This window comes from Muscardinus avellanarius (assembly GCF_963383645.1).
Source record: "Muscardinus avellanarius genome assembly, chromosome: 9".
NCBI classification, from domain to species: domain Eukaryota; kingdom Metazoa; phylum Chordata; class Mammalia; order Rodentia; family Gliridae; genus Muscardinus; species Muscardinus avellanarius.
This window is the reverse complement of record NC_137795.1, coordinates 78,124,169-78,147,267: the sequence shown is the minus strand read 5'-3', so window position 1 is coordinate 78,147,267 and position 23,099 is coordinate 78,124,169. Positions and strand designations below refer to the sequence as shown.

Below are 23,099 nucleotides of genomic sequence, written 5' to 3'. Positions count from 1 at the left end.
TAGCTTCCATGTGGTATGTAGATTTAACTTTGCTGGCATTTGCTTTATAGCTATTCCATTTACTTGGTATTCCCTTTTTCTGGAATTCTTTTTCTGAGCTCTTTCTTTTTCTAGCCCGTTCAAACACCATCACTAGAACCCACAGTGCACACTAATGCGTTTCTCTGCCTTTGGCAGAGAGATACTTGCATTCTTTCTGAGCCATGATTGTCCTTCTGGAACTAACTCAACACCTGGGATCAAAGCACTTTATTTTTCTCTAAGGTGTTTCTCACCAGATGGAGATGACACATCTCTTTGGAGTCAGAGATTCTCTGAGAAGCTCTGGACAATGGAGTCAGGTATCTGTTTAGTAGCAGTCATGGCAGGAAAAATGCATGCCTGACTTTTATCATGACCTTCAACATCCAAATGATAGAATGACCACTCATTATGGGCATTAAAAGATAATGACTTATTAAGACCTTTCTGATGTTTCTTGCCATTCACTACTTTAAAGTAACCTTCCCTAGAACTAAAATAAAATAAAATACAGCATGATTCCAAGCACATCATTTAAGAATATTCATTTATATGCTTATTATTTATTAGTGAATAAAATGGTAAAATGGAGCCTGGAAACAACTTTACAAATGTTTTAAGCATGGATACAGATGCTGCATCAGGGAGATGAAGTTGGTGTTTTTTTAAAATTCAGTCATTGCTGGGCATGGTGGCGCATGCTTGTAATCCCAGCATTTGGGAGGCTGAGACCAGAGGATCGCGGTTCGCGGACAGCCTCAGCTACTTAGTGAGGCTCTCTGCAACTCAGTGAGGCCCGGTTTCAAAATAAAAATAATAAAAAATAGGGCAGGGGGTGTAGCTTGGAGGTCAAATGCCCCTGGGTTTCATCACCAGACCCGCAAAAAAAAACCCCAAAAAACAAAAATAAAATAAAATTCAGTCATAATAAAGATGGTCTCTAGAGCTCTGCTTGAAATCATCTAGTTAGATGAATGATCAGGTCAATTCTGGAATTTTTTTATTTATCCAGATCTTCTCTTCCCCCAGATTGCACGTGCACTCTGTGATACTAGTGCTGCTAGTGTTTATTCCTCAGAAGTATCCAAAGAGCATCAGGCTTCTCAGCTGCATATGATTTCTCATCTTCAAACTAAACATAGACTTTGCTTAACATGGCATTTTAGCCCTTTCTACTTTCCATTGTGATTAGGGCATCACTAAAAGTAAGTAGCAAACTACTGCAAATTAAAAGTTAAATTTGGCATCTGCTTTATTTCTTCCCCTTAAAGGGAAAAGGAAGGTGCATAAGGACACATTGTATGACTCAGAATTTAAGTTTCACATCCTGTCCCTAAGTTTGAGGAGCAAGGCTGTTGCTACTTCATTGTCTGTAAGCCTTGGTATTGCTGGGAGAGGCTCCAATAATAAATCTCCCCAGGGGTGCAGGGGAGCTGAGCAGCCCAGCCTCTCCCTCATCCATCACCACTGTGAATCCCAGAAAGAAAAAAAAAAAAAGCTAGACACAGGCAGGGAATGGAGTCAGTAATTGGTTCAAGGTTTACCATGGAAATAAAACTCTACTGCAAGAGAGCCTTGTTTTAAATTCCCTTCATGTCGTATTTGTATCTTTTCTTTAATATAAGCAACATATAAGTAACTAAGATCTAAAGAAAAAAAAACTTTCTCTACTTTTCAAGTGTGAAACACACTCTTCGTTGATTATTCCTAAACAAGTTAAGGGTTCAAAATCATCATCTTGGCAACTAGGTAATTAAAGAAACAAATCATAATACAAATCATGATAATTTTATGAAAATTGTTTTCATGGACATTCAAGAGGTTTTTGGACCTGGAAATGTCACAATCTCTTGCTTATATTGATGCTTCAGGAAAATGAACTTTAAAGGAAACACCAAGCCAGATTCTCTTCTTTTTGAACTCGGTAGGAGTTCTCCCTTGATGAAACCATTGATAATAAGGCAGCTCTTAATTTTTAAAAGGATTTTTCTATTGCCATCACCAGGCATGGCATTCTTTGGTTTAACCAGGTCTCCCTGCAGAAAATGTACTCGCTGCCTTGAAATGAAAGCTGCTATTTCCGAGAAACCCTAAAATGCATTGAAATAATTTCATATAAATTATGTATTGGCAAACCTCTCTCTAGTCTAGATTTAATTTACCCTGCTTTGTGTACGATTCTTTCCTGCATCCGCCAACCTGGGTCTCTACTACAAATTGTCTATTCAGTTGTCTACCAATCCCCCTTATCTCCCAGCATACTGGACTGTAAGGCCACAGGGAAAACACTGCATAAATCTTTTCTCTCCTTTTTTTAAGTGCTGAATCACTTGCACCTACCACTTTATAACATGACACATAATTGTCATTCAAATTTTTTTTATTTTGGGGCTAACATTACCACATTACAATTTGTTTACTAATTTATTTCCCTCATAAGACTAAATTCTTGCACACAACATAGGTGTAATGTTTACCACTCTATCTCCATTATCTCGTTCAGTGCCTTAGGCCGACTAGAAACTGAATAAAGTATTGCGTTAATTAATTAATCAATCCCATAAAAATGATAGGTGTATAACCCATGTGAGGACAGTGATTGCAGATAGGTGTTTCTTAGATATTGCTCTTGGTAAAAGGTATTAAACATAAACATAAAAAACACTTTTCAGATGATAGTAAGTGGATACAAGTGTGAGGAGTCTATACTTGTTCGGGGATGATGCTTTAATAACATTTCCTCCATTTTTATGAGTCATAACTTAAAGCTTATAATCCTAAAACTTCCAGCCAAGATTATTTAGTTCTCAATAAAATGTTTTATATGTAACACTCCTCATTATCAAAACAGCCTTCCTAACATTTGTCCTTAATCCTGTTCTTAATAACCATGTACAAATATTTCATAATGGAAATTCATTCTTCCGTCTTCTCAAGAGCAAATGGTACCCTTCCTTCTGACTCTCCTTGATAGATTTCATGTCTCTTGACATCCTCTGATTTATCTACATATTATTTATATGCCATTATAAGTAAGGTACACATAGATTTACAAAAGTTTTATAAATTACTACAAACTGCCAAATATATGGTATTCTACCATATTATTCAAATTACTTTCATATCTCATTCTGCTCCTGAAGACTGTTACAGATTGCTAAACACTGAATTGTATCTGACCCCAAAGTGTTAGTGTCCTAACCCATGTACTTCAGAATGTGGTCCTCTTTGGAAATAGAATCCTTACAGGGGTGATCAGGTTAAATTTCGGTCATCAGAATTGCAGCCACTATAGAGATTCGTGTGAAGATGCCTCAAAAACTGGAACTTGATCCACCATATGATCCAGCTATACCACTCCTGGGTATCTATTCAAAGGGACTGAAATCCAAATATTATAGTGATATGTGCATATCTATGTTTATAGCAAGACAATGCATAATAGCCAAATTATGGAAACAACCCAGGTGCCCATCAACAGACGAATGGATTATACAATTATGGGATATACACACAATGAAATTCTACTCAGCACTAAAAAAGAACCTAATTATGCCATATGCATAAAAATGAAATGACCTGAAGAACATTATGTAAGTAAGATGAGCCAGTCACAGAAAGTGAAGGGTCATATGTTTTTTCTCATATGCAGAAGCGAGGGAATAATCAGGATGGAAGAGGGACTTTAGCTAATGAAGGGGAAACCCCAGTGGAGTGAGGGGGTGGTCTTGGGGAGGGTGGGCAAAAGAGAATTAAAGAAAGAAACACTTCCACCGACTTTATGTACATATGTAAGAATACCAATGCCAAACTCAATGTTCTGTATGGGGAACAGAGGGGGAGGGAGGGAGCCAGGTAAACCATCAGTAAGTGCTGTATGCTGTATGCCACTATGACTGTGGGCTGCATTATGATGGAAGACTTACTGCATCAATAAAAGTATTTAAAAAGAAGAATTGGCCCTAATCTATGTGACCATTGCCCTTATAAACAGGGGAATTTGGACACAAAAAACAGACACATGGGGGAACACCCTGTGGAGATGACGACAGAGGTCATGGTGATGCCTCTGCAAGTCAAAAGATGCTAAGAATCACCAGCAAACCCCAGAAGCCAGAAGTAAGGCCCAGAACAGACTCTTCACCATGGTCCTCAGAAAAAAATCAAGCCTGCCACCACCTTGGTCTCAGACTTCCACCATCCAGAGCTATAACATAACACATTCTCGTTGTTAAAGCATTTGGTTTGTGGGACTTTGTCATGGCATCCCTAGCAAGAGCAAGACCATAAGCAACAGAGGAATTCTGCATTTAAGCAATGCACACATGGGATAACCTGAGTATTTAAGATAAATTTACAAGTTGGGGATATAAGTCAGTGACAGACTAAAGGCTATGACAGTGGAATTGGCAGGGGCCAATGTGATCTCCAAGATTCAGAGAAGGCACCGGGCAGAGTTCCCAGGATAGTAGGATTGATTTTAGAGAAAAGCAGTGTTTTCTTGGAGTCTGGACAGAAAGCTAAAAAGGTGTTAATTACATTAATGCTGCTGAGGCTCAAAATAATGTTTGCTCTCTAATAAAGAGCTGCTCTATAAGTTGGCATTATTTGCTGTTACTTAATGCATGGGAAGTGCTTACAGAAGGTGATAGTTAATTTTATGTGGCAACTGAGAGGGTGTTTTTGGATGAGATTAACATTGAAATTAGTGAATTTGGAAAAAAGAAGATTGCCTTTTTTAATGTAGGTAGGCTTCATCCAATCAGTTGAAGCCTGAATTAGACAAAATGACTCACCTCTTCAAGGAAGAGAGAATTTTCCAGCAGATTGTCTCTGAATTTAAACTACAACAATGGCTTTTCTGAGTCTCCAGCCTATCAGCCAACCCTACAAATTTTGGACTTGCAGCCTTCCTAATCATGTGGACTAATTTATTATGATAAACTGTATATATTAAATATAGGTATATATTTAATATTGGTTCTGTCTCTCTGGAGATCCCTAATATACAGTGAGCATTAGATTTAATGTTAGGTAATATTCAGATGAGAACAACTTATTGTACCAATGAAAAGAACTGAGTATCAGAAAGATTAAGTAAATTGCCTAAGATCACATTGTTAATGAGTCATAAAGATTTCAGCCAAGTCTGTCTGATTCCATAGTACAGGCTTCTTACACTATATACCCCTACCTACATATTGACAATGAGCATAGACATGAAGTAGAATGTAAGGTGCGTTTCTTTTTTTCATATTTTATTTATATGTGGAACATATTGAAAGTGTTGGTTATTTAGATTGTGCTTAGTGCCCTCTCCCCTTTCCCGGCTCCCCTTCCCCCTCCCAACAATGAGTGTCTAAGTTAACTATGCTATATTCATACTTTTACACATATTCAGATGTAGCTCCTCCATTGATCAACCTCAGCCTTCTTCCTCTCCTATCCTTCCATTCTAGCTTTGCTGAGATTTCCCCTCCATTATCTGGAGTCCCTCTGGTATTACCACTACTCTGTAGCTTGGACATATTAGAGAAAACATATGTCCCTTCTATTTCTATGCTTGACTAATCTCACTTAACATAATGTTCTCCAGATCTTTCCATCTTCCTGAAAATGCTATGATTTTATTCTTCTTTATAGCTAAATAAAATTCCATTGTGTGTATTTCCCATAATTTTGCAATTCATTCATCTGTTGATGAAGACCTAGGTTGGTTCCATATTTTGGCTATTACACATTGTGCTGCTATGAACATGGGTATGCATATGTTACTGTAGTTCTCTGATTTCAAGCCCTTTGGAAAGATACACAGGAGTGGTATAGCTGGATCGTATGGTGGATATATTCCCAGTTTTCTAAGAAATCTCCACACTGATCTCCATAGCCACTGAACTAGTTTGAACACCCACCAACAGTGTAAGAGAGTTCCTCTTTCTCCACATCCTCACCAGCATTTGTTGTTATTTGTTTTCTTTATACTTGCCGTCCTGACTGGGGTTAGATGGAATCTTAGCGTAGTTTTGATTTGCATCTCCCTGATGGCTAGTGATGTTGAACATCTTTTCATGTATCAATTGGCCATTTGTATCTCTTCTTTCGTGAAGCATCTATTCAGTTCAGTTGCCTATTTCTTGATTGGGTTATTTGCTAATGTGGAATCTTTTGAGCTCTTTATATATTCTGGTTATTAGCTCTCTATCAGAGTAGTGGCTGGTAAAGATCTTCTCCCATTCTGTAGCCTTTCTCTTTAGGTTCTTGGTAGTTTCTTTTGATGAGAAGAAACTTTTTAGTTTGATGCCATCCCACTTGTTAATTCTTGCTTTGATTTCCTGTACTTTGGAGGTCTTGTTGAGAAAGTTACTGCTTGTGCTTATATGTTGGAGTGTTGAGCCTATGCCCTCCTCTAATAACTTCACAGTCTCTGGTCTAATTTCTATGTCTTTGATCCATCTCGAGTTGATTCCTGTGCACAGTGAGAAGTAAGGATTCAGTTCCGTCTTTCTACAAATGAATAGCCAGTTCTCCCAGCACCATTTGTTGAAAAGGTTGTCTTTTCTCCAGTGTATGAGTTTGGCCCCTTTGTCAAAGATTAATTGACTATAGGTGTGTGGGTTTGTTTCTGTATCTTCTATTCTATTCCACTGGTCAGTCTGCCTGTTGTTGTGCCAACAACAAAAAACATGCAGTAGGTATCACAATCCCGGACTTAAAAATTATATTATAGAGCAATAGTAGTAAGATGAGTTTCTAAGAGTGAACATGGGTAAAATGTGGGACTCAGGGAATATCAGGAAGAACCAATATAGGGAAAAATAGTTCAGTTTTCAATCTGTGAGGCCCAACATCTACTATTCTCCAGAGATACTTCAGGGAATTTACTTGCTTTATTTATTTGAAACATCAATATGTTTAATATGCTTTATGATGTTAAAATCAGAATTTTCTATTTCCTAGCTTATTTTATTTTATGGTTTCTATTGTATTTTGTTATTTTTAATGTGCTCTTATTGGTGCATTATAGTCTCACATCATAATGGAAATCATCTTGACAGCGACATACATGCACACAGAACTTGGTGCCCCCACCTCCCCATTTCCTCCCTTCTCAATACAGAGTACTGAGATTGTCATTGATCTATTCATATATGTACACATAGTCGATGGTAGTATTTCCATAATGAACTTCAGTCTTCCCTTCCCCTTCCCTTAGGCCATTTCCCTGGTCCCACTGAGGTTTCTCCTCCATTATTTAGAGTCCCTCTGGCATCCCAATTACTCCCTAGCTTGTGCATATTAGAGAAAACATATGACCCTTTGCTTTCTGTGACTAGCTAAAAAATTGTAATTTAAAAATCACACATTCTCAAATGTATTAAATGCCAATTTTAGTACACTGGAGCCATCCAAACATTATCCTGGGCTCCAAGTTAACCTGTTTAATGTCCATTATGTTGAAAAGCTTTGCCTAACTTCTCTTTGCACATATTTAAATCTACTATGATCCTTACTAGTTATGCCTGCATTGCATAAGTGGTCATGTCACTACACCACGCTGAGTTAAGAGCTCATCATATCTCTGGCACATCTGTTCACAGAAGGCTTCATCAGAGCATAACAGAGAGCAATAACACCCAGGATGGTTGATAACAAGCTACAAATGATATCACAGTGGACTTCTAATGCTTTATCATACCTATGTGCGCTAAGGTGACATTGATTATAAGACTCACCATCAGTATAACATTTGTCTTTTCAAAAAGAAACACATTACAACATACCGCTTTTAGAAATTAACTGTATTATATGCCCAGTCACACAATTATCTATCACTTTCTTCTTCAATCATGATTAAAGTTTTAATCTTAGCCTTTTTCATATTTGAGTCAAAAATATTCTTCTGAAAACTCTTGGCCTTTCATAGCTATGCGTAGCACAAGATAACAGTGACAAGCTGAATCCAAATACCTTCACCCATGGCACAGGCAGGATAATTTCAAGGCATAGTGCTGAGCTAGGCCAAGCTGGAACACTTCCTACTATAATTACATTGCATGGTATGCCAGACAAACTCCAGGCTAAATATTACCTGTTTCTTTTCAAACTAGATCACACAGTAATCTTTCTCCAAAAAAAAAATCAAGCAACAAACTAAATTTAAGTTGAAAGTCAACTTTGTAGGGTAGCACCAATGCAAAATAAATTCAACTGAGGTCATAGGAATCTATATCCCTTTTATGATTACTAAATTCCCATATTACAATTAACTCTTGGGCCTGAGGGTTGACAGGATGTTGTTGTTGTTGTTGTTGTTGTTGTTGTTGTTTTATGTCATTTATAATAAATACCTCCACTTCTGAAACTCAACATTGTGAAAAATACAGATGGACCAAGAGAATGGTGCCTAAAATGTTATATAATCATTTTATTTTTAGCCTTAATTTTGAGACACAAGTTAACTATATCTTTGTATTTATGAAAGAATTATTGTCTTTTATTCTCATTTCTATTCATATATACTGAAGCTCCATGGAAATTTTCATTTGAAAAATGGTATTCACTAGCCGGGCATGGTGGCACAGGCTTGTAATCCTCGCGCTTGGGAGACGGAGACAGTAGGATCATACAGGTTCGACGCCTCCCTGTTTCCAAATAAAAAAATATAAAAAATAGGTCTTGGAGTGTAGCCCAGAAGTAGAAAGGTTCCCAGGAACCCCAGTACCACCAAAAAAAAAATGTTATTCACTAATAATGTTATTCACTAATAAAATTAAGTATTGTTTCTAAAAATTGTGGAAACCATGGTACTAGAAAAATCTAAGATTTTTTTCTTTTTTATTTATTTATTGGTGCAATGTATTCATATATCATAATGGAATAAAAAACTTGTGTAGATATACATGCACACGTCACCCAGTTAGACCCTACCCCATCCCTACCCTATTCTCTCCCCATCCCTTCTTCCCATGCTCGGTTTAGTAGTTGACATCGATATGTTTGTTTAAGTACAGTTTTCTTCTTCCCCCCTCCAATCCCCTCAGTTAGGTTGCCTTGTTTGCTCCTCTATAGGATTTCTTTTTTCACCTGGAGATCCTCCCATGACCCATTTCACCTTAGCTTTCACATATTAAGGAAAGCATCCGATTTCTTACATTTTGCGACTGACTAACCTCGCTTAGCATAATGTCCTATAAACATCTATCAAGTATCAAGTTGAAGAACCACCTGCTCTGTGGCTTGGCGCCTTCCTTCATCTCTAAGAAATAACTTTTTTTAAAAAAAAACCCAGTTGACATGAGCCGGGCGTGGTGGCGCACGCTTGTAATCCCAGCATTTGGGAGGCTGAGACCAGAGGATCGTAGTTTGTGGACAGCCTCAGCTACTTAGTGAGGCCCTGTTTCAAAATAAAGAATAAAAAATAGGGCAGGGAGCCAGGCGTGGTGGTGCACGCTTGTAATACCGCGCTTGGGAGGCGGAGACAGGAGGATCCTGCAGAGCCACACTGGCTTAAGAGACTATGTTTCCAAATAAAAGATATATATTTAAAAAAATAGGTCTGGGATGTAGCCCGGAGGTAGAAGGGCTTCCAGGAACCCCAGTACCACCAAAACAAACAAACAAACAAACAGGGTAGGGCCTGTAGCTCTGAGGTCGAATCCCCTGGGTTCCATCCCCATACCCAGGAAAAAAAAAAAAAAAAACAGTTGACATGAATGATGACAAACTAGGGGTCTGTGGTCATACTGGTACACCAAAGAAGAGTGGATGGTGGGGAGAGAATGCTGAAGCAGAACATGGCTGAGAGCTGAAGTCAGTGGGGTAAGAGGAACAAATGTGAAAACTCAAAACTCAACAAGAAAACCTTTTTGATATGTCTGAGAGATTGGGAAATTATAGGAAGCTGTATTCGAAAAGTGAATAAAAAAGGAGAAAGAAAAGAAAAGAAGGAGGAGGGTGGTGGTGGTCACGGCCTGTATGGGACAAATCAGGGTAAGAAGCACAGTCTAAATCAAGATTTTTGCCACTCAGCTGTTGCCATGTGACAATATGTGGCTATTGGCATGCTTTTGGCTGACTAGATATTTTACTCTTTAACTAGACATTTAAAGTTTTAAAGATCTCATTATCCTAAGACAACACCCACCCACTCCCCACCATGACATAGCTTGTTACATGGACCTATGCAAAGCAATAACCGTGATTAAACACAGGGAATGCTTCTCTGGCCCTTCCAAGAACTAATTTTGATGACTTATTTATATAGTATTATTTATTATAATTGAGTTAAAACAAAGTTCTGAGACAAGAAAAAATTTTAAATGAAAGCAAGTGAAATTATATCATTCACTAATCCCATTCTACTTTTATGGGCAATATGGTATACTGGTTTAGAACAGATTTAGATTTAGACCAATCTAGGTTCACATTAGCTGGGTGACCATCTATAAACCCTCTATCCTTTCTAGACCATGTATCTTTTAATGTAGAATATATCTAGAAGTATTCAAAGAATTTATTGAGATAAAACACATAATTCCTGGTAGGTGAAAAGAATTCAATGTTAGAAGTAGTGGGAGGCAAAACTCTTGACTTCAGAAACTACTTAACAGAAAAATTTTAATTCTGTCTGTGGCAAACTGAGATATTTTTATGTTTCTACTGCTACTTTATTGAAGAGTGGTTAGCTTTCAAAACTCTCTTTTGTGGACTGTAAAGTTGGTAAGGAGGGATGTTGAAAGAGAGAAGATTAATCGAACTGGGGAAAGCTGGAATCTCCTCCAAATTCCACATTTTTATGAATTTTGGTAGAATTCTTTTGTTCTCTTATCTGTAGTTTTCTGATCTTTTGTTAGTGATCTAAGAAATGGAAGTGTTATAAACACATTAATAACTTATAATATTTCTATTTTTTATTTATTGTTTGTTTCATTTTTAAACTGTAACTATAATAATAGTCTCTTCTGGAAGCTTTTGTGACCTCTGTACCAATACCCATCTTAGACTTTATGAATCAGAGGTGTAGGTTGAAGTCCAGATATGTGAATTTGTAAAAACGTCCCACAGCTTTTATGAGTTTTATCAGTCCAGAATGACAGAACTCATAAGTAGGGTCCATGTACCACCAGTATCAGAAATGGTCACTAAGGAGCGAGAGGTTATTATTCTTGAAGATATAAATTCCTGGGCCTCACTTTATTTTTTTAATATATTTTTATTGGTGCATTGTAATCAAACATCCCAATGGAATACAAGACCTGTGAGGATATACAAGCACACATCACCTAAATAGCCTTTATCCGATCCCCATCCCATTCCCTCCCCCTCCCACATTCCCATGCTTGATTTAGTGATTGACTTTGATATATTTGTTTAAGAACATCATGTGCTTTAAAGAGTTTCCATCTTCCCCCTTCCCATTCCCTCAGATAAGTCACCTTAATTGCTCCTCTCTAGAGTCCCTTCTTCAACTAAAGTTCCTCCTATTTCCCATTTCTCCCTAGTTTTCACATATTAGGGAAAGCATCTGATTTTTTAATTTTTTTGTGATATTTCCCTGTGGATGCTGCACCGCAGGCTCCAATCCCAGCCTCGCTGGCCCTGGCACTGGCCTTGCAGCATGGCAAGCTCCAATCCTGGCCTCGCTGGCCTCAATACCAGCCTTGCTGACCTCGATACTGGCCTCACCAATCAGCAAGCTCCGATCTCGGCTAGGCCTCACTTTAAATGTCATAAGTCAAGATCTCTGGGGTTGGGACCCAGACCTCCAGGGGTTTTTTATGGCAACCAAGATTGAGAAGTACTAGCTGACTTATCTAAACCCATTTTCTTAAGACTGACCTAGTAGTTCTTAGAGATTCTGATTTAGTAGGTATAGAGTGGGATCTAGGAATCTGCAAATTTAATATAAGATAAATATCTACTATATATGAATTATATTTTTATATTACATAAAAACTACATAGATATTCTAGTATATTTTAGAGCAGGTGATCAGCATACCATAATTTGAGGAGTATTACTTTAAAACTTAGAAAATTCTCTTAATTATGAAGTGAAAACTCCTAATTTAAAAATCAAAAGTATTCATCTCAGAAATTTACTTATTCTGTCAAAAGATAGATTTCCCTTTCATCAAAATAACTAAATTTTGAGAAAATTTTTATCAAGAGCAGACTTAGTACTTCATTGTTTTTTAACTAAAAATTTATTTGTGTCTATAATTCCAGAATGTGATTCTAATCTGCAACTATAGTGGCTGAAGTGGTAAGAATGTGAACCAGGAAAGACAAAAGTCTTTCTGCTACCCTTGGTGGCAGCAGACTGGATCAACAAAGCCTTGCATGAGTTGAAAAGCTGCAAAATTACCAAGTTAACACTACAGTGAATCCAAAGACTGTTTCCAAAGATTAAACCCAATCTATACTTCCAAATGAAATAGACTTAAGTTTATACTTCATGGAAGTTCAGTGTTTTTTTTTTATTTTTCAAAATACATTAAAAAAATATTTTGGCAGGGCATGGTGGCACATGCTTGTAATCCCAGCATTTGGGAGGCTGAGACAGGAGGATTGTGGTTCTCAGACAGCCTCAGCTACTTAGTGAGGCCCTTTGCAACTCAGTGAGACCCTGTATCAAACTAAAAGAATAAAAAATAAGGCTGGGGGTATAGCTTGAAGGTAGAATGCCCCTGGGTTCCATCCTTAGTACCACAAAAAATAAAAATTGTTGTCAAGTAATTATATTGATGGCTTTGGAACAATTTGTTTTATTATATGAAATGTGCTCTGTTCAATGATTTTGTAAATCAAAAACTTTAGGTTCCCTTTAATAAATCCTGTAAGGGTAAACATCTATAGATGTATATGATGGCTTCTTATTCCAAAAAGAAAAATTACATCATTAAAAATATTAACATGAACATAAAAGCAGAAGAAATATAATGTTTAATAGATTCCTATGTTCTAAGTCTTCAAACCACTATATCCCTGGCAAGTGTCAGGGGCTCAATATGTATCTTGAATAAATGCATACTCAAGTTTATATATGAATAAATGAATGAATGAGTAAAGACCACATTTGCATTTCAAAGTTATTACTTTCACTTTAATGAGTTCATTTTATAGTGATTATCTTTCTAGCTAATAAAATTTTGTTGCATAAAAACTTAGCTTTGATGTTACAGAGATTACTATCACTGAGCTTCACTTTCAACAGTTCTATAAACTAATATGGTGAATACAATTTTAGAACCCATTGTAGCTATATGTCTTATGCATTGAATTAAATAATGTATGTAAATATTTAATGTCTAGCTGTATTACTGATGCTGGTCCAAGTTGACTCCATAGTCAGAGATTATTTACTTTGTGTGCTTTTGTTCACAGTGCATATATATTAGCTATACATTGACTTTTATGAATTTGGATAGTAAGTCTATTAAATATCAGGTGAAAAGGTATAAAAAAGAAGCAAATGTGAGTTTTTAGATGTTAAATCTATATTTGAGCCGGGCGTGGTGGCGCACGCTTGTAATCCCCGCGCTTGGGAGGCAGAGACAGGAGGATCTCGCAGGTTCGAAGCCAGCCGCGCGCTGGTTTAGGAGACCCTGTTTCCAAAATGAAAATTTAAAAAATAGGTCTGGGAGTGTAGCCCCGAGGTAGAAGGGCTTCCAGGAACCCCAGTACCACCAAAAAATAAAAATAAAAATAAATAAATCTATATTTGAGCTGAAAAGTAAAAGTTCCTTCAAAAAATTATGTTATTAAAGATGTATTCAAAAATACAAGATTATTTTCAAATAAGTATATTACCTCGCCTTGAGCCATATGCATCATTTTCCTTTCTAGTTTTAAAGAGACACAGAGGGTCTTCAGAGGCCTCTACTCTTTCTCCCATAGTTTCTTCTCCCATTGAATTTCCTCTTTTAATATAGCAGTAGTACCATCCACCCTGCTTTGTATAGCAGTAAATCTAGATGTTCCCCTTGATTCTTCTCTCTCCTTCACCATAATCAATTAACAAATCTGTCCCTTTTGCCTCCTAAAATGTCTTTCAAAACCATCTCTTTCTATCCCTACTGCAACTCTATCAGTCCATCATTTCTTTTGCAGGACTTCAGCCTCTGGAATGGTCATTTCATTCTGCTTAACATCTGAGGCTATTCATTTACAGTATGATAAAGCTCAAACCCTTACGATTTGGCTCTTTCTAGAGTTTCCAGACCCATCTCCTACAAATTTCTGTTACAAGTTACAGGAAGAATTCAGGGACCCTCTCTAAATTCACTGAAGCTGACTTACTTATTCTTCTGATATTCTTCCAAACAACTAGTTGGTCTGTGTTAATTTTTTCCTAACTTAGGTGTGATGTAAGAGACACTTCTTCCAGCAAACCTTCCTCACTAACCTTAAAATTTGCCTGCCCACAATTCCGTTTCCTTTGACCACCCATTCCCTATTTTTTTTTTCTTCTTTCTTTTTGAAACAGGATCTCACTGAGTTGCAAAGGGCCTCACTAAGTAGCTAGGGCTGTCTGCAAACCATGATCCTCCTGCCTCAGCCTCCCGAATGCTGGGATTACATGTGTGCAGCACCCCGCCCAGCTCCCACTCCCTATTTTTTATTAAAATCATGCCACCATTACAGGACTATTGTTGAATGTCACGAATCTACTGTATACATGGTGTCTAGGGTTGATCACCATGGAATCCTTATCACAAAAATATATTAAAACACTCTATGCAAGAATCTCAACATGGTCTGATACTATATTAAAAAAGAGAATTTACAATCTGAAATAGTCATTGGTATCCAAAGATAGTAATAAGTTAACGGAGCTTCACAGAAAATAGGAAACTAGACAAATCTTCCAACTTGAACACAGTTGTTAAGAATCAGATATTTCAAGCAACCTAATAGTAAATTGAATTAGTACAGGCTACTCACTAAAAGTGCTGAAGCTCTTTGCTGATGCAAAGCTCTATAGTAAAGCTACTTGGTAATGCTAAATTTACACTGAAACAACATGGTGCATTGATTCTTAGCAGGTAAAGAGTAAAGCTTTGCTCTGTGATGATGCATTTTACATATTTATAAAGCAACCCTTCTGTCAGTGCTCCCAAACAACCAGACCTTGACCATAGTCTACTTTCCCTCTTGACCTCATTATATTGCGAGGCTTTTGTTCTAGGGAAATGCCCTACACAAGATGCGTCAGGAATCAGTGGATCAAAATGGCCAAAATTGCTGCTGAGTCAGAGATGTTTTTAAAGTTTAGCCAAACAACATATAACTGCATGCTAAATGGTTAACACCCTTCCCTGATGGTTTGGCAATCCTATACTTATAGCTCCATCACACTGAAATTACAGGTTCTTGTGAAAGGACACTACCAATAATAATATAGTTTATAGCAGTGTTCATTCAAGAACCTTTTAAACAAGTTTCAACATTCATGTATTGAATATTATCATACTAGCTTCTACTTCCTCTTAAGAAAACATAAACAGAAAACTGGAAAACCATAATTTCCCTTGTGTATCATTAGGCTCTGAGGATATTTCAATTCCCACAGCAAACCTAAAATATTGATGAAGTAGTTAAGCAAAACAAATTCTTCTGCTCACTTTAGCAAAGAATTGAATTTTAAAAATACACTGTATTTTGGCTATTGTGAATTGTGCTGTGAACATGGGATAGCCAATATATGAAACCAACCTAAGTCTCCATCAACAGATGAATGGATTGCAAAATTATGGGACATACAAACAATGGAATTCTACTCAGCAATAAAGAAGAACAAAATCATGTCATTCACAAGAAGATGGAAAGACCTGGAGAACATTATGTTAAGTGAGATTAGCCAAGCACAGAAAGAGAAGAGACATATGTTTTCTCTAATACGCTAATGGATACCAGAGGGACTCCAGATAATGGAGGGGAAACCTCAGCAAAACCAGAAAAAAGAGGTAGAGGAGGAGGAAGGCTGAGGCTGATTAATGGAAAAGCTACATTCAAATATGTGTATACTTGTGAATATAACACTGTTAATCTGGACACTCAGTATTGGCAGGGAGGGAGAAAGGAAAGGGGGGGCAGGGCACCAAGTACTGTGTGAATATATGCCACTGTCAACATGATCCACATTATGGTGTGAGACTATAGTACACCAATTTAAAAAATACACCATATGTTATGTGTCGTATTTAAGAAGAGTTATTTAATACATTTCAAAACCAACAAGGAATTTTAAAACTTCTAAAATTAAGCAATAGAAACTTAGTATATAGCTATATATTTACATGCATATATTTCTTTTTTTTTTCTTTTTGGTGGTACTGGGGTTCCTGGACGCCCTTCTACCCCTCCAGGCTACACTTCCAGACCTATTTTTTATATGTTTGGTTTTTTATTTGGAAACAGGGTCTCCAGCGCAGCAGGCTTCGAACCTGCGCAATCCTCCTGTCTCCGCCTCCCAAGCGCAGGGATTACAAGCCTGTGCCACCACGCCCGGCTACATGCATATATTTCTTACATACGCATACATAATTATATATATAGCCATATTGTATACAGGAGGTACTTTCAGAATTTTGAGTTAAACCAGTCAAAATTGGGATAAAATTAACAAATATTCCAAGTTGAAAAATCTGATCTGTTTAATAATACAACATGGTCAGCAAATGGAAGATGAATAAAAAGGACAACAAAGGGAAGGATAAAAAAATCAACATCTGTCAGCATTTGGGCAGCACTGTTCAAGACAAAGGGGCCCCTATCTTCCAATTGTTACAGGAAATAAATCTGAGAAAGTATGGAAACCCATAGCTGTGTTCACTGGAATGGCACCTGCCCTTGGACTACATGAGCACAGGGTTTTCAGGCGCCCTTGGCAGTTTTATAGCACAATACAAACTGCTCATCTCCTCTTGGCCCTTGTTTTATGAACCTATTACTTTTAGTTTGGATAACCTAACCCCTGTCTGAGAGGCAAACTTGAGAAAATGCATGTGTATTAATCAGAAGCAGACTAAACACTTGCTTGAGTAGCCAACTGGCTGCCCATGGAAACCTTTTTGTGGATAACCCCAACAAATTGCAAAAACAAAAATTAGGTCATAATTTTTAGCCTTCCTTATGAAATGTAAACATGGAAAAAATATCAATATAAAATAATTGTGAAGTTTTAATAATATGTCTTAATTTATATAGCCAAATAAGATTGGTCCTCTTCAAAACCACATTCTTAATGACTCTTTATATGTTTATATAATTATTTTTTCAGTGCTCAAAGTACTGACATTTCTCTTCATTAGGAATTGTCTTTAAAGTTCAAAATACATTTTTGAAGGACAATTATCTAAACTTAGGTACCAATTTGTTGTTAACAAAGAAAATTATGATGAAAATTTTGATTCTGACACATAGTCAAAAGTGATTTAGCAGTAAGACTAAGTGGTCAATCTGAGTAATCTAACACAAGCTATACAGCTATAAAAAATTGAAGTTGACATATACTTATGAAAATTAATTTATATACTATTTTAAAGGTAATTCTATAATAAGTCAAAAAATTTTGATCAAAGGAAAAATGCTTGCGAGTATGGTTTTTATTTGTAGCTATTTTGAACCATCGCACATATCCTGATATAGAAATTCTATTATATCTGTTCTTAAATACTTTATTACTTTCTGTTTAATAACTAAAGGGATGTCTTAAGTTATTTTATTTTTAACCTGAAACTTATAATATGTAATTCTTTGTGAATTTCTATCTTAGATCCTACAGTTTTATTCTTTGATCAGACTTGAGACAAATCTATAGAATGAAAATCACCAGTGCCCAGTCTTTTAAGAGATCCATTGTATTGCACACTTGATTTCTGTGGAGCCCACATGGTTCCTTGAATATAGGTACAGACTTCTAGTATGGATACCATAACTAGAATTCCATTTATTTCATCCAACATATGGCTTGATCCACAATCTAACAACTAAACAGAATATGGGAAATTCAGGTCATGAGAAAGAAACAAAAGAACAAACTGAATGATCATATTAAAAACATAAGAGAAGAAAACAGACCAAATCATGTTATGTTTGTATATGAATGTGTCACTACCAATCATACTAGCATGCTATGGGATGGGAGGAAGGCAGGGAGATGTGGGGTATAGAAAGAAACATACACCAAACGATTTGTACATACACAAACGTGTTACTTTGAATCTCACTACAATGCACCAATACTTTTTTTTAAAGTTACAAGAAATGTAAACTTAAAAAGTGGTCTAAAATAAAAAAGCATAACTTTTATTGGTAAACATGTGTAAATCAATTCCACTGGTACATAAACCATAAATTCCATTCAAGTATATAACCTCCAGCTTTAAAACATCTTATTTGCTGGGCGTGGTGGTGCATGGTCGTAATCCCTGTGCTTGGGAGGCAGAGATAGGAGAATCACGCAGGTTCGAAGCCAGCCTTGCTGGCTTAAGAGACCCTGTTTCCAAATAAAAATATAAAATAGGTCTGGAAGTGTAGCCTGGAGGTAGAAGGGTTTCCAGGAACCTCAGTACCACCATAAATAAATAAATAAATAAATAAATAAATAAATAAATATTATTTCATAAATGTCACTTTCATAAAAGCTTCAGTTTAGTGTACCTTTTTCCAATTTGTTCATAAGCTACTTGAATGTGTTGCAGTTTTCTTTTATATCATGCACTATGGTAATTCTAATATCATTCAAAATTTGTGCTTGATGTGAAATTCCTGAAAATCTGAGAAAGTGCTGAGATTCTTTCAAAGTTTTTTTTGATTATCCAATCACAAATATCTAGATAATTGAAAGGGTACTTATAATCCATAACCCAGACACTAAAAGGTTTTACCCTTTATGACCGTCAAATGAAGAAATTCTATTCTGAAATTTTAAATCATTGAAAAAGATATAAGTACATGACTTTTTCTATAAGTACCTGGAATGATCATATTAGATGAAATTTTTCCTAAATTAATTTCACAAACAAGTGCATTTATATACAGACTATTAGTCACAAAATTATACTCAATAAAGAGGAATTGACTATCTTACATAAACAAAATACATGTTACTATTAAGAACATAAAAATGTGGTAAATAATAAGAGCAGCTAACATTTACTAGGCTAGACACTAGACTTTTGTAAGAGATTAACCCCTGTGTCATAGGTCCCATTAATCACCAAGTTTTTGTTCTGATTTTTGTTTTGTTTTGTTGGTTTTGGTTTTGGTTTTGTTTTTGCTACTGGGGATTAAATCCAGGGTCATTCTGCCTCCAAGCTATACTTCCAGCCTTACTTTTTCTTCTTTCTATTTATTTGTTTGTTTGTTTGTTTGTTTTGCAGTACTGGGGATGGAACCCAGGAACATTCTACCTCCAAGCTATAGACCCAGCCCTATTTTTTTTTTTTTTTTTTTTTTTGGTGGTACTGGGGGGGGGGGGAACCCGGAGGCTTTCTACCTCCGGGCTATACTTCCAGACTAATTTTATATTTTATTTGGAAGCAGGGTCTCACTAAGTTGCTGAGAGCCTCACTAAGTAGCTGAGGCTGGCTTCGAACCTGTGCGATCCTCCTGTCTCAGCCTCCCAAGCACTGGGATTACAAGCCTGCACCACCACACCCGGTGTCCTGTTTTTTATTCTGTATTTTGAAACAGCATTTCGTTAGGTTGAGGAGAGTCTTACTAAGTAGCCGAGGGTGTCCTCGAACCTGTGGATCCTTCTGTCTCAGCCTCCCAAATACTGGGATTACAAGCATGCACTGCCACGCCCATCTTAATCTCCAAATTTTAAAGGTCAAGTCACACAAACACAGAGATGTTACGAGACTTGTCTCAAGTCACAGAGCTACTAAGCCATAGATCTGGAATTTGAGTCAAAATAATATGAATCCAAAGCTTTGAGTACAAAGCCATAAAGCCTAGTCTAGTACATAAAATAAAATTTTACCCTTTTAGAATTATAGTCCAGGAGGAAACTTATAATCACTAGTACTTTAGATGATTGTCAACTCTCATAAATGGTAAAAATGTAACTTTTAAAAACACACCTAGCCAGGCATGGTGGCACACGCCCATAATCCCACACACCTGTAGTCTCAGTACTTGTGAGGCTAAGACAGGAGGATCACAGGTTTGAGGAGAGACAGCCTTAGCAATTTAGTGATGCCCTTGGTAACTTAGTGAGACCCTGTTTCAAAGTAAAAATATGGCTGGGGGTGTAGCTTAGAGGTAGAACATCCTGGGTTCTATTCCTAATACCAAAAGAAAAAAGAACATTCTTTTTTTTTGTGTGTGTGTGTGTGTGTATGTGTATGTGTGTAGTCCTGAGGATTGAGCCCAGGGACATTCTACCTCCAAACTACAGCCCCAGCACTATTTTATTTTTTATGTGAAACAGGCTCTCACTAATTTGCGGAGGGCCTAAGAAGCTGAGGCTGGCTGAAAACCTGTGATTCTCCTGTCTCAGCCTCCCAAGTACTGGAATTACAAATGTGAGCCACCACACCTGGCAAAAACACCCATTCTTACAACTTATTATGAAATAGTTTAGAGAACAGGAACTAGTATGCTTTTAATGAACGTAATAGCCATCATAATACATTTCCTTTCCAAATCACCTAAGAGATTTTCCAAACTATACTGAAAGATATTAGGTGATCTATAAAAAGAAAAAAATTTAAATACTTAGATAGAAGAACCGTTTTGAAGTTTCTGAGTACTTAGAAGTAATGATGGGATACTCCTCCTGAAAACTTTATTTTTAAACTGAGTGGCATTTAGATTCTTCAAAGTGCTCTAATAAAAGCCTACCATTTATGCCAATTAACATTCTGATTTTGTAAGTAGTAGGAAAATAGATCAACAGATAAGCCAATTGTATAGATGAAGTAACAAAAGGTACTGGAAATATCAGTGCAAAAGGGAATTCCAGGCTGGGCTCAATGGCCCACATTTGTAGTCCCAGGGACTGGGAAGACTAAGGCAAGAAGTTACAAGTTCAAAGTCAGCCCAGACAATTTAGAAAAAAGCATTAAAAAATTTAAAGTGTATATATATTTACAGATATATACATATGTGTGTGTGTGTGTGTGTTAAGGCACCCATGGATCTAATCCCTAGTACCAGAAAAACAAAAACAAAAGGGTAAACTCCTTTTCAAGGAGTAAAGTCCTTCTCTCCTTTGGTTGCCAATGGTCTCTACTTGGCACCTGAGTTCCAAGCTTACTGCACATGTAGAACTAAACCTTAGCCAGTCATAAATGTTGACTCTCCCCCTGCATATCTCTCTCTCTCTCTCTTTCTCTCTCTCTCTCTCTCTCTCTCTCTCTCTCTCTCTCTCTTCTCTCTCTCTCTCTCTCTCTCTCTCTCTCTCACACACACACACACACACACACACACGCACGAGCATATTTATATTTGAATTTTCTGATATTTTAGCAGGCTGATTCATTGAAAAATTGAGTCAAGTAATGTCCCATGAGAACTCTACCTATTCATTTATTTACACAAGCAAAATAAAATGAAGAGAGTAGGTGCAGAATCCAAAGAGCACTTCCAAGATGGACTGCTACATCTTTGATCTTGGCCTGAGACTCTGAACTTAAATTCTGCTTTTAAAAATCACATTACCTGAAGCTTGCAAGCTTTTGTACCACATCTCATGCGAAGCAGGATGCGAATACAACTTACTAAATGTCAGTCTTATAGAACTTCAGAATCTGTACTCATAGCTCATGTCCATGGCAATTCTGACCTCTTTTTACAAATATATCGTTCCTGGTACTTTTTTTTTTTTTAAAGATAAGTATGTCAAGGATTTTCTTTCATTCTTAAAAAGAAGAATAAAATTGTGGCAAATACTTGTTAGATTCACACAGCATCATAATAACAAAAACTTTTAGCACATATAATTTCCACCTCCTCTCCTCACTTTTTCCCCAAAAAATTCGGTCCAAAAAAATGTTCCCTGAGCACCTACTCTGTACAGGCATGATACTTGTAGTAGTGTGTGTGTGCCAAGAAGACACGTTTCCGGAGCATGAAGGGGAAAAAAAAAATCTTAAGAATTTCTTACTTACAACTTTATAAGTTTCTCAGACAAAAATCAAAGAAATTGCTCAGTGGCACACTTAGGTCTTGGGAATCTAGCTGGAGAATGAGAGTATATTTTTTGCTATCTATCCAAACGATTGCCTTCAGTTTTTTTTCTTTTGTCTCTTCTTACTGCTACCTTATTCCAAAACAATGAATGATAATGGCATCATTTAAAAAAATATTCCTCTTCCTCCAAAACCTCTGCCCCTATTCACTCCCTTCTCTTTCATGGACCCGTGTCCTTCCAAAGATCCACTGGACACCCTCTCACCTGAAAAAAAGTTTGGAGATGAAGCTGGCCTTTTCCAGGGGCGACTTCTGCATGGTCTCTGGGGCACGGGGGTCCCTGCCGGGATAGGCAGGGTCCAGCTCCTACAGCCAAACGCCCTACTCCTCCGGGTGCCTGCCGCTCACCCCTTTTTCTCTCACTTGCGGTGATGTCACTTGCTTCCAACTCCCCCCACCCACCCCTATCCCACACACCTCCCTTTCCTCGGGCTCCCTCCCCGCCTCCGCTGCCCAGGTTAAAAGCCAAGCGCGGCGAGCCCGGCCCCAAGTCCGCGGGGCCGCTCTCTCCACGCCCCGCACCCCGACCGCTCCTTCCTCCTGCCGGATGCTCCAGCCTCCCGCTCTAGAGCAAGCCGGCCAGGGCTGCGCCCCTGCCGTCCAGCCCGCGGGTGGGGCGCAGTGGCAGCCGCCCCCCTCGCAGGTGCAGTCCGCCTGGCTCACGGACGGGGCGCCTGCCGGGGCAGAAGCAGCCCCCCAAGAGCTTCCCCAACCCTGTTACGCACCAGGTTTCGCTGGACCCAGGACCCGCGGCTGCCAGCTTCCCAGAGCCTTCCTCCTCCTCCTCTTCCTCCTCTTCCTCCTCCTCCTCTTCCTCCTCCTTTTCCCAAGAGCCAGGTTCGTGTTACGTTTGCCAGGTGCATTTTGAAGACG

General features: G+C 37.6%; 1 protein-coding gene across 1 annotated transcript in view; it reads right to left on the bottom strand.

Annotated features, from left to right (window-relative positions):
* CFTR (CF transmembrane conductance regulator) overlaps positions 1 to 22,484 on the bottom strand; it is a gene marked incomplete at both ends in the record, with an annotated part of 172,619 nt that extends 150,135 nt beyond the window's left edge. Inside the window, one exon of the mRNA XM_080700885.1 lies at positions 22,432 to 22,484. Within this exon, the coding sequence (XP_080557011.1) occupies positions 22,432 to 22,484 (53 nt within the window). The remainder of the gene's footprint in view (positions 1 to 22,431) is intronic.
* Between the last annotated feature and the right edge of the window lie 615 nt (positions 22,485 to 23,099).